The sequence below is a fragment of the Peromyscus maniculatus genome, chromosome 3 (genome assembly GCF_049852395.1).
Source record: "Peromyscus maniculatus bairdii isolate BWxNUB_F1_BW_parent chromosome 3, HU_Pman_BW_mat_3.1, whole genome shotgun sequence".
Lineage (NCBI taxonomy): Eukaryota > Metazoa > Chordata > Mammalia > Rodentia > Cricetidae > Peromyscus > Peromyscus maniculatus.
Window position 1 is genome coordinate 136474371 of NC_134854.1, and position 12180 is coordinate 136486550.

Genomic DNA, 12180 nt, shown 5'->3' on the forward strand with positions numbered 1-12180 from the left:
TTAGGGTTTGTTTAGTGAGACTGTTTTCCCTTCACGTTGGTTAGGGGGCAGGGATAGGAAGCCGTTTCTCCTAGGAGCCTCCACCTCTGCGGCTCCGGGGAAATGCAAGCGGAGGAGCTGAGGTGTGTGGTCCCCATTTGTTTTGTGGGACTCAGGGATGCCGTGTGCATGCTGAAGACCTGGGGCTCTCCTGCCTTCCTCTGAAACATAGACCCAGAAAGCTACAGGCTCAGACTCCTTTAAGAGCTGTCTGACCTTCAATGGGTCCATTTTCTCATCAGAGAAAGCAGAGATGCCAGAACTTACCCAGCGAGAACATCATGCAAATCCTGAATTTGTACATGGAAGACTGGAGAGCTTCGTCTTCCTTGACCAAGGTTAAGAAGTCTCTTCCCGAAGGGCCCATCAGCTCCATGGAGGGGTTGGGAATGTTCATCCCCCCCCCCCTGTTTTCTTTTCTTTGATTGTCAAATCCTTCCATGGCCACCATGCTTTTATTCCTTTCTTCCTTCCTTCCATGTGTATAAATTTCCTAGTAGCATAAGAAATATGGGCATGATGTAATGCCTTAGAGATAATTTGATGTGGTCCCCTAGCCATTTATCCCTTCTTGGGAATACTTCCCAGACTCTCTTGCCTTTGTGTTGGGACCTCATGGCCTGGCCCTGGACATGGTATGTGGGCAGAAGTGATAGGAACCAGTCCCCAAGGCCCTAGAAAGTTTCTTGAGGAAACTTCTGGGTCTTTGTCTCTCTGTCTGTAGACTGTGTAGGAAGCTGCTATTGAGGTGGCAGGAAAGGCTTGGGTCACCGTGTCATGGATAGAAGAAAGCCCCTGCACGGGCTACAGCTGGCTTTGTGGATGACAACTAGGCTGGTATCTAGCTAAACCCCCAGATGGCAGGGCTTCTGTGTGTTCCAGCAGTCCTCACCAGGACAGCTGCAGCAGCTCATTGAGAAGCTCATTAGCTCCTGTCTACACAGAGTGGCCAGGCTGGCAGCCAGGCACAATAGATCTTCTTAGCCACAGGCTTATCTGTTGTAACCATTTATTGAGGTGAAGAACCTCCCAGGCCCCATGTGAAGACATGTCATGACTTTCCATGGGACACTCTTAAGAAACCTGGCCTAGACTCTGTGATGCCTGAGATGCATGTGTCTTTAGTAGAAAAGTTGACATCAGGGCTGTAGAGATGGCCAGTTAAGATCATTGGCTTTACTTACATAGAACCTGGGTATGGTTTCCAGCACTCGAATCAGGTGGTTCATATCCATCTGTAACTATAGTTCCAGGTCCAGCACCCTCTTCTTGCCTTCATGAGTGCCACATACACATGATGTGCATGCAGATAAGCAGGTACACACATAATACATTAATAAAAAATGTAAGCATTAAGGAAAACATTTTAATTTTTTAGAATGGTTAACATCAACATGCATTTTCCAAATGTGGGAGCTGGGGAGACCAATGGGTAGGTTTGGGATTCAGAGTCCAGGGTGTTAAGTTACTACAGAGATTCCAGGGACTCTTCTCTGCACCTTCAGCTCAGGCTTCTGTGTTTACCCCCAGACTTTACAACTGTCTCCCGAGCATCTCCTGATGTCTCAAACCTGCTTTTCCAAATGAGCACTTTACCCATCACCCCAGGAAGCACCACTACCCTTAAAAGAGAACCATGTTGACCTTGGGTGCTGCACTGTTTCTGCTGCCTGCTCAAATCTGCGTACTCTTCTCCAACCTCCACTTTCAAATCTACCTTCTAAAGATGATCCTGAGAACCAAGGAGACAAGATAGCAAAAGGAAACAAATCAAAGCACACACTTTAATGTTTGCTGGAGTCTCTAACGCCAACAGAGAAAGCCAGGAAAGTATGAGAGAAAGCAATCGGCAGGATCTCCCAGTCAATGAGGTGGTTCTGCCAGCCACAACAGCAACAACGTGGGGATTCTGTGAGCTGGGGAGAAGATGAAGGGCAAGTTGCAGGCTGAACACCAGGAATCCCATAGAACTCTCAAATGCTTGCCCTCAGGAGAGGACCATGCTAGGGCAGATGATGGTTGGCGTATCAAAGGATATCAGACCAACCCAAGAGGATCCATGTGGGATGCAGGTCCCTGGTGATAGGGGAGGGTGATGGGAATGGGGCAGCTAAGATCCCATGGCAAGAGACATGACCTTAAGGAGAACCCAGTCTGAGCAGGCAGAGACATTTTGGAGAAGAGTAGGGGCTAGGGATAAAGAACAATGGCTTCAGAAAGCATCAATAGCACCACCATCATTTTAAAGACTCCGATAGTCACTGAAGAGGAAACTCTAGGACTACAAAGGCTAGAAAGTGGACCCTGGGCCGTCGCCATTCCTCTACACAGCATCGTCCCCTCGTGGCTACAGCAGAAGAGGACTGTAGTCCGATCCCATACATGGTTGTTATAAGAAACTGTAAGAATAGGGTTCCCATGGCTGAAGAATGTACTGTATGTAGACAGAGCCACAGGACAGCCCAACCCTGCATATCCAAAGCCAGCTGAAAGAGACAATGGTTCTGGAAGAGCCCACCAGGAAGGGCTGGCCACTCAAAACAGGAAAATACTGAAATAAAATGAAAGAAACTGAGCGTGGCCAGGATAGTGTCATGAGATAAACAGAGGTCAGTGAGGGGAAAAATAAAGACAAAGTCATAGAAATAGGTACTTTAAAATGCAAGAATGTCTGGGTTAGTGGCTTAGTTGCCACCAAACCTGACAACCATTGTTTGATCCCCAGCACTCACAAGGAGAGAATCTCCAAAATGTGTGTGTGTGTGTGTGTGTGTGTGTGTGTGTGTGTGTGTGTGTGTGTGTAGCACTCCCACAAGTTGTTTCCTAACCACAGGCACACAATACACACAAGCACCCCCACCCACATGCATACACACAACAAATAATACATAGACCAACAAACAATTGTAATTTATTTAAATGTGAGAAAAACCAATAAGTATAAATAATATAAAAGAAAGCCCTACATAAATATAGGTCGCTAAAGAGACACATCTAAAGTGGTAATGAAGGAGCTGTCTTCTACTAGAATGGAAGACTTTAACTTACATCTTGTTAAATTTATTTCCACCTGATACTAGGAACGTGGTTCAGCTGGGAAAGTGCTTACCTAAAATGCATGAAGCCACTGCATTGACTGGGTGCCTGTAATCCCAGCACTTGGAAGGTGGAGGCAGGAAGATTATGGGCTGGAACTCATCGTCTGCTCAACAGGGATGATGGTCCGACTGGGCTACATGAGACACTGTCTCAAAAATAAAATGAGATTTTAAAACTGATACATAAAGTGTAAAAATTGCATATACTGATGGGGATTATATATATTATGTATGGTGTATTTTATAATTCAATGTGTGTGTGTGTGTGTGTGTGTGTGTGTGTGTGTGTGTGTATAAATCAGGTCAAACATCTCTGTCTCCTCAAATATATTTATCATTTCTTTATGGTAAAAATTTTCAAACCCCTTTCTTCTGGCTTTGTTTGTTTTGTGTTTGCAGTGCTTGAGACTGAACCCTGAGCCTTGTGCACTCTAGGCAGACTCCTCACTACTGGGGGACACCTTTCTCTTTATTCCAATGCAGACCTGGCCTCTCCTTAATGGCTCCCATCTCAACAATCACAGCCCATCTTCAGCACATGCCTTGGCTGTCACATCAAGCCTGCCAGGGTCCTTTTCCTTTCCATACTGTATTTTTTCCCTGCCCCATTGGCTTTTTTTCCACTGTAACTTGCATATAAGCAATATGCAGAGTCAATATTGATAACCACATGACAGAGTCAATATTAAGCTGTCTTTAAATCTTCCTTCCAAGAAATTCGCCCAATACTTTTAAATTTAGCCTCAAGCAAGTTCTTAGGACAAGGGCAGAAAAAAAAAAGCAGTTTGGTTTTTTTTTTTTTTTTGCCAAAATATTATAAAAATGGTCTCTAGCCCAGATGCTAATAGTGTTCCCCCATGAATCCTCTTGAGCCTCCATAGTCCACATAGCTCTGGCACTACTGTCTTCTAGGTATCTCATAGCATAGCCCATTAAGCTCTGCTTCCAGCATCCAACTGCTTTTCTAGTCCAGAGTTTCAAAGTCTTTCACATTCCTGTACAAATCAGCATGGTCAGGTTTGTGATATTCTGCCAACGCATAGGCACCCTCAAGCTCCTGCTGCTCTGAAAACCTTCCTTGGGGTTTGATTTTCCTTTTCCTCACCACTCTCTCTGACTCCCCATTCACAACCATCATTATTGAGCTTTGTGGGGGGTTATCATTTTTAATATATTTTTAATCTTTGAGAACTTCATACAATGTGTTTTAATCATATTCACCCCTTTCTTCCCACAACCTCCACTGTGTGTTTTGTTTTTTAGAAGACACTATCTCACAGCAAAGATCCTGGTCCTCTGGTTCTAACGTCTTCCCACGTCCTCTTCCTGAGCCTTAGGTGAAGGGATGTGTTGTAGATGTATCCCCTGAGGCTAGGTACCCATGAGCAGTTGTTCGCATTTTGACCAGTTGTGATTTTCTGTGATGGTCTCTGCTGCAAAAAGAAGTCTCTTTGATGACAGGTGAAAGCTGCACTTTTGTAGGTTGAAGGATAAGTATCTTGAGGGAAGTTGGGAATCACACTGCTTACAGTGACTGTAGTAGGGTCTCACCAGCCATGGGTAGCTGGCGAGGTTTACAGTGCCAGGCACAAATTCTCTCCTATTGATCAGGCCTTAAGTTCAATAAGATGTGGTTGATTACCGCAGGATATGTATGTCATTATTGCATCTTTCAGAATATCTTGTCATTCTTATCATTGTTTGGGTCCATTGGTGTCACAACTGGCTATGACTATTGATTACTTTTCTCCTAGGCAGCTTGTGTGGCTCCTTCTGATACTGCAAGAGCTAGTCCTTATGGAGGAGGCTTCCAGGTCAAATCCAGATGGATTCCTCCTGTGTCCAAATTATGTGCTGTCCTTAGTAATGATGTCTTACCTTCTTTTTCTAGAAGGCACCAAGGGCTATGGCAATAGTCTATATTTTGGGGGGAGTTTCTTGGACTCATCTGACCAACTCAAAAGGAGATTTCCCATGCCTGGCATTGGGTTATTATTAGATAGTTTATGGCTATTGAGGGGTTACCCCAAGTGGCATAACTTTAATTAAACACTCTGTGTGTATAATTTTAAGTAATTACAAAATAATATAATTCTTACGTTTTTTTCAAACATTCTTGGTTTCTCTCTACTTCCAAATACCCATGTCTTAGTACACCCTGATCTACCAGCACTACATGTGTGTGCGCATGCACACGTGTGCACGTGCACGCACACACCCACATGCACACACCCACCATAAATGTGCTCATGGTGTTTCTCCTTAGTGACACTCTAAAGCCAGCCATCCTGGCTTAGGAGAGGTTAACAGATACTCCTGTCAGGGTTAGAAGCACTTCTCGTATGTTACCATTGGGTGTTTTCACAAACATGAGCACACCCACACAGGGTGGCCTGTTCCATGTGAGCAAATCCTTGAGAAGGGATTGTGCCTGGAATGGGGATGTTTTGGGGGTCAGAAGGCTATGGGGTCAGTGCTGTTAAGTGCAAGAGGAAGCTATGATAGTCTGACAGACCCAGAATCAAACACCAAGAAAGGAGAGTTCTCACTTTAGGAAATGACTTACCAGTCAGAGGTGTCTAAAGAAGAAAGACACATGCCACTCCCCATCAGTGACAGCAGTCAGGCAGATGTCCATCAGGAGGACTTTGAAGAGAGTCCTGTTCTGAGGTAGAGATGAAGCACCAGGATGTAGGGGCTGGTTCTGAACCTGCATGGGGCCCTAAGCTGTATCTCTAGAAGTGGGTCTGTGTGCGTTTCCACCCATCACGTCCCAGCTGCGTGGTCTTGGGCAGGTTACTTGCCCTCTTTGTTCCTTGGCTCTAGGAGCAGGTTAAGAGCACCCTCTGCCTTGGGCTGCCTAGGAGTGCTGACATTCAAGGGCTCAGCAAGGTGCCTCGCATACCAAAAGTGCCTAATAAAGGCTGCTCCTGTCTGTGCTCAGTGCTGAGTCTCGTCTCCAGGTGGCGCTGGATGCTCAGCTCAAAACCAGCTTGAGTTTCAGCTGCGGCTTTCCTTGGGGACTTTTAGGTGCTGAGTTTTGAGCCTGGGGGTGGGAGTGTACTTGAAAAGTCAGTGTGATTGCCACAGTGTAGGTCATGCTGTCTAGAGGAGTTTTGGTCAGAGGGGACTTTGGTGACTAAGAAGCTGCTAGCTGGCTGCACCCCAGGGAAACTGGCATTCCGGAATCTGTTTTGTAAGCTAGTGGACTTACACACATGCACAGATATGTGGGCACACACACCTCTAGTCTGTACTTGGGGCAGCTTGTGTCAATGTCTTCTCTGCACAGACATGAGACACTGTCTTTATGGTAATTTCAATCACCAAGAAAAGGGAGTGTTTTTGGACTTAAGTGTGATGTGTCAAAGAAACAGGACCCATGCCCAGGGCTCACACTCCTGGTACATTCACCCTCACTGCAGGCCTGACAGGGTTCTTCCTTTCCTACTTGGCAGATGAGGAAACTAAGCCTTGGGGATATTGTTACTTTTCCAAAGTCATACAGCTGGAGCCAGCCAGGTCCCTTAATATCCAAATACCATTTTTTTTTTCATTTGTTTGTCCTTTTTTTGAGACAAGGTCTCACTATGTAGCTCTGGCTGTCCTGGAACTCACTCTGTAGACTAGGCTAGCCTTGAACTCAGAGATCTGCCTGTCTCTGCTTCCCAAGTGCTGGGATTAAAGGTGTGCACCACTACACCTGGTTTTATTTCCTTATTTATTTTTTGGAGACAAGGTCTTGCTATGTAGCTCTGGCCAACCTAGTTACTTAGACAGGCTGGCCTTGAACTTGCAGAGATCTTCCTGCTCAGCCTTCTTAGTGCTAGGCTCACAGGCTTATGCCCACAGCCCCAGTTCAATATCTAAAGTCTTGTTATGTAGTGGATTATTTTCTATAACCTTTGCAAAAATCTAGACTCTATAAAGGAAATTTCTTTTTAATGAGGTGAATATAAATGTTTTCATAGGTGTTCCCAAGAAAGTTAGGAAGTTTGATATTCCTGTCCTAGAATTTCCTTTGGAGAGTGTCCAGAGAGCAAGCTCCCTCCTCCCACATCTAATTCTCACTCTTCTTCCATTGGATGCTTCCACCTCCTGCATCTGACTCTCAATGCCCACATTTTTGTGCTCTCCTCCAGGTGTGGGTGGACGCTGGGACACAGATCTTCTTCTCCTACGCCATCTGTCTGGGCTGCCTGACCGCTCTGGGAAGTTACAACAATTATAACAACAACTGCTACAGGTGAGCCCTTACAGCCACAGCTTCCAAAGCCTCACAGCTGTCCACAGTGCAGGGCCCAGAACACAGAGAGCTACTGTCAGCCCTGCCCTGTCCCCAGGATCACAGGGACAGAGCTGGGAAAGTGCCACCCGCAAGCAGAGTCTGCCCTGGATGTAAATCCAGCAAATCCACCCTACAGCCTCAGTCGGGACCCAGTGCCAGCATGTACGGCATAGGTATATAGACAATAAGTTGCTCATGGTCACACAGCGAATAAGGAACCAAACTGGCTCAACCCAAGTGTTTCCACACCAAGGACCTTGTTTCTGCCTCCTGGGTCTATGGGGCCCTCTTTTGACCCACCTGGAGTGGCTGGGCCCTCCTGGGCCCACAGTCCTCTTGACCTCCTGGCCACATAGGGTCCAGGTAGAGAGGTGATCAAGGCTGTGGAGCCTCCCAGGCCTGCAGCCTGAGTGCCACCATGAGGCTGAGGCCCACAGAGGACCAGGGACACTCAGCACACCATGAGACTGAGGCCCACGGAGGGCCAGGGACACTCAGCAGTGTTGGGGGGTGCAGAGACAGGGGAGGGAATAAGCTCACTCTGGGGTCCCTGGCTGCAGTGACAGTGTTGAAGTCCTTGCACCTAAGAGCCCAGTACTCAGCAGACATAGGTGGATACCTGCTGGTGGATGGACAGAGCATCATCACACCGTGGGAGCCTGGGAGCTCCTTGCACAGGAAGGAGACTTTGGAGTTGTGATGGGGTACCACCATGAGCACAGCCATTTGAGAAGGGACACCCGACCTGTGCCCACCCTATATTCCAGTCAGCCACAAAGAGAAACTACCCTAAAGGAAGGAATTGAATGCTGATTTGGGCATGTGAAAAGACAGTGGAAAGCTAAAGTGGAGGCCGTGGAGAAGGGAGTAATTATGGGTCCATGTGAAAATCTGCACCATCTCACACTTCTGGGAGGAAAGAGAAAACCATGAAAAATATCACATTAAGAGCCTGATTTCCCCTCTCTTAATTCCTATACATCGAAGGTGTCTTTGTTTACTGTGGGTACATGTTGCTTTTATGATTAAAAAGAGAACAGAGTCAGGAGAGCCGAGCATATCAGCACACAACACTAGCACGCAGGAGGCTGAAGCAGGATTGCTGTGAGTCCCAGGCTAGCCTGGTCTACATAATGAGTCCCAGGCCAGCCTAAGATACAGTGAGACCCTGTCCTAACCCCAGGCCCATCCCAGCAAGGAAAATCAAATCAGTGCAGATATCATCTATGTATTATTTAACCCCAAATCAAATATACAAATTATTTATTAAATTAGAAGTCATAATAGTGACGTGTAATATGTTCGGGGGCTTAGACCATATATGTAAGGTTTGAATGTGGGTGATTTTTTTCAACCAGCAACCTAGCAGTGACCTGAAAATGAAGAGCATTCAGCGTGGGTGTGGGGTAGGAGAGAGGCCTGTCCCAACCCACCGCTGGCAGGGACTCAGCAGGCAGGATTTCCCTCCTCTCCTGGTCGGTCGCTCAGTGGAACAAAGCAGATGCCTGCAAAAATCTGTTTCCAGATTGTTCTGCAAACAGGTCTGCCCAGCAGTCAATTAATCCCTTCTCCTGACAGCTTAGTCCCCTCTGGAGCTCATGCAAGCCCAGCTCAGCCCCTGCTGACTTCAAAGCCCCGGTTACATAAGCCTTTCCCAGAGATTGCTGGGAGCTGTCGGGGAAGGGCTTGAGAGGGATGGAACAGCCCAGCCAGGCAGGGCCCAGCCTCATGGGGCTGAGTGTGCTCACAGGTGGAGGCTGGCATCCACACACAGAGCTGAAGGGGCCAGACGTCCCTGAGAACTCAAACACAAGAAAGTGATCTGAGAGGCCTGTGGGAGAGATTTGCAGAGAGGGACGTTTGCCATCCCCAGCCATATGGGGGCTGAAGGTAACTGTCCACAGTCAGGCCCTGGAAGCCTTGATTCTTAGGAAGTGTCATTTGGCCTCCAGAAAGGGCATCTGAGAGGAGTGACTGATTCCCAACTGTCCTTTTGCTGACAATGGGCCCTCACCTCCAGTCTTGGGATTCGGAGGACCTAACACAGGGCTGGCACACCATGGCACCTTAAACATGATGGGAGAAATTCAGAAGGTAGCGAGCATGGAGTAATGCCTTCCTCTCCAGACCCTTCCATCCCTGCAGCTGGATACGTTAGGGCGTTTGGGGCTTTGGAGAGGATGCAAAGGGCACCTGTGACTGGATTTTGGGCAGTAAGATACTAGCGAGTCCCTGCTGCCTCAGGAATAATGTGGTCCTTTCCTGGCTTAGGCTGAGTTTCTTCCAGAGTAGAGGCAAACGGAGCTTTAGATAGTAGTCAGGGTTAGCAGCTCAGCTGACATTCACTGTGTCAGAAGAGGTCTTTAAAGGGACCTGTACCACTCATCTGCTGCCGTGGTAGTTAGTGTTCATGACAAGTCACCCTGGCTCCAAGGGCTGAGCATTTGTGTTCATACTCCTGGGCTGAGGTTAGCTAGGGAAACTGTCCTGGCTGTGAGTGGGTGGGTTTGGCTTCAGGTCAGGCTCAAGCCTGTTCTTTGTGTGTGCATCCTGCAGTCCAGGCTTGAAGGGACTGTCATTCCCTTGGAAGTTCTTCCTGTGGGGGGAAAAATCACAAGAAAGATAGAAGACAAGTCCAGTTAAGAGGACACCAATCAAACGTCTGCATCACGTCAGCTAATGTCCTGACTGTCTGAAAGTAGGTCACATAGCTAAGCCCAAGCCCGCGGAACGTGGTTTCCATCCTGCCCCTAGGTGGGGGGGTTAGAAACAGCCCACGACATCTGGGCATGGTAGCACACGCCTTTAATCCTAGCGTTCAGGAGGCAGAGGCAGGTGGATTTCGGTGAGATCGAGGTGAGCCTGGTCTACAGAGTGAGTTCCAGGACAGTCAGGACTACACAGAGAAACCCTGTTTTTTGAAAGAAAAAAAAAAATCCCATGAGGCCCTGCTACCAAATGCTTTATATCAAGGTCAGTCACAAAGAAAAGACCTGCAGGGAGAATCACAGCCCCAGGCTCCTGACTCCTTGTCTAGTGCTCTCTCCACTGTGCCCTCATTACCAGGGTCATTGCTGCCTTGTCCCCAACACTGCTGTTACCTTTGGTTCTATTACAAAAAGCACAATGCACGAGGAAGAGAGGAAAGTCCTCAGTCCTGCACACAATAGCTGCAGAGCTTCTGGGTAAGCCAGAGTGTACTACAGATGAGGGGCAGGCTGAAGGGGTGGTAAGAGAACCAGGATGCTAGCTGAGAGAGGTGCTCTGAGCCTCACCCTCCAGACCACCCCAGCCTCAAGCCCCACCCCAGCCTGTTGGATGTGTCTAATGAAGTACAAGAAGATGCTCTGTGCTTTCAGCAGGAGGCTCCATCCAGTAGGAAGGGGTCTTTTAAGCTCCAGATCCTGGGCCAGGAGCTAAGGCCACAATGTCACTCCACTCTGGGACACTATTGGTCAGGACCACCCAAGTGCACCTCCTGTACAGAGCAAGGCGCTGACATGCACCGTGATCTGAGTTGTGAGCCCGCACTACAGAGGCTGAATTCTAGAGCCTGTGGTAGGGTGGGCCAAGACTCTGGGCCATCACCCTCATCTTCAGAAAACTCCATCACTTGTTGTCTGGTTTCCCCTTGGTTGGGGCTTTACATTGGTGCTTCCTTGCTAGTGAGCATCTCTCCAGAGCAGGTCAAAGCAACAGCTCTGGTCAGTCTCCTCCATGAGCTGGCCCACTGAACAGAACCTGAATAGAGCAGAAAGCAGGGCATTGCTTGGTAATGAGCTCAGCCAGGATAGGTGCCACCACAAAATCTCTCCCTTGCTCAGCCAGGATAGGTACTACCACAAAATCTCTCCCCTGCTCAGCCAGGATAGGTACTACCATGAAACCTTTCCCCTGCTCTTCCAGGATGGGAGTCACCACAAAACCTCTCCCCTGCTCAGCCAGGATGGGAGTCACCACAAAATCTCTCCCCAGGAAGCTGCTGGAGCTGCAAGTCTATGGTCCTTAGTCACTTACCTGGCTTCTCACAGGAAAGCTTCTCTCATCCTCTGAGCTCTGTGCCTTGGGAGCATGGTCCCCTCCTGCTGTTCTGGGCTTTCTCTCCTTAATCAGATCAGCATTTGTCTTCCCTCTCTTGGGGTACAAAACCAAGCCCCCTTCCTTCTGTCACACCCCTCTCCCTGTGACCTACCTTGTCTTCTAGCAATGCAGGGAAAGCTGTGTGACTGTGAGCCAGCTATCTACCCTCTCTGAACCACAAATACTTCATATGGAAAGCGGAGGCTGTCAGTGTCCATGCTTCTCTGCCTGCCCCATAGTGTGCCCTGGTCTCAGATGGGGAAAGTTCCAGCAGCTACCTCTTCTGCCCGCACTGACTCAGGCCCCTCTTCCTGCTTCCCCACAGGGACTGTATCATGCTCTGCTGTCTGAACAGTGGCACCAGCTTCGTGGCTGGGTTTGCCATCTTCTCAGTCCTGGGCTTCATGGCGTACGAGCAGGGAGTGCCCATTGCCGAGGTGGCGGAGTCAGGTAAGTCTGCAGAGGTGGCTGTGGAAAGCCCAAGGGGTGAGGATAATGTGGTCACTGCAGTCTTCCTGTCCTGGGTTTGTTTCTCAGGATGTGGCCACTCTCTTCATCTACAGTCCATCACCTGCAGGGGAAGCCCCGACCTTCTTCATTAAGGAGCCAAAGCCTTCATTTACTTCCCAAGTTACTGTTTCCTGCTCCCCGACCCTCCTGCCCCCATCACTACTC

General features: G+C 48.3%; 1 protein-coding gene across 1 annotated transcript in view; it reads left to right on the forward strand.

Moving 5' to 3' along the window:
* The window catches only part of Slc6a11 (solute carrier family 6 member 11), a 113441-nt gene that overhangs the window by 80605 nt on the left and 20656 nt on the right, over positions 1-12180 (forward strand). Inside the window, exons 7-8 of the mRNA XM_006994997.4 lie at positions 7280-7383; positions 11831-11955. Of these exons, the coding sequence (XP_006995059.3) occupies positions 7280-7383; positions 11831-11955 (229 nt within the window). The remainder of the gene's footprint in view (positions 1-7279; positions 7384-11830; positions 11956-12180) is intronic.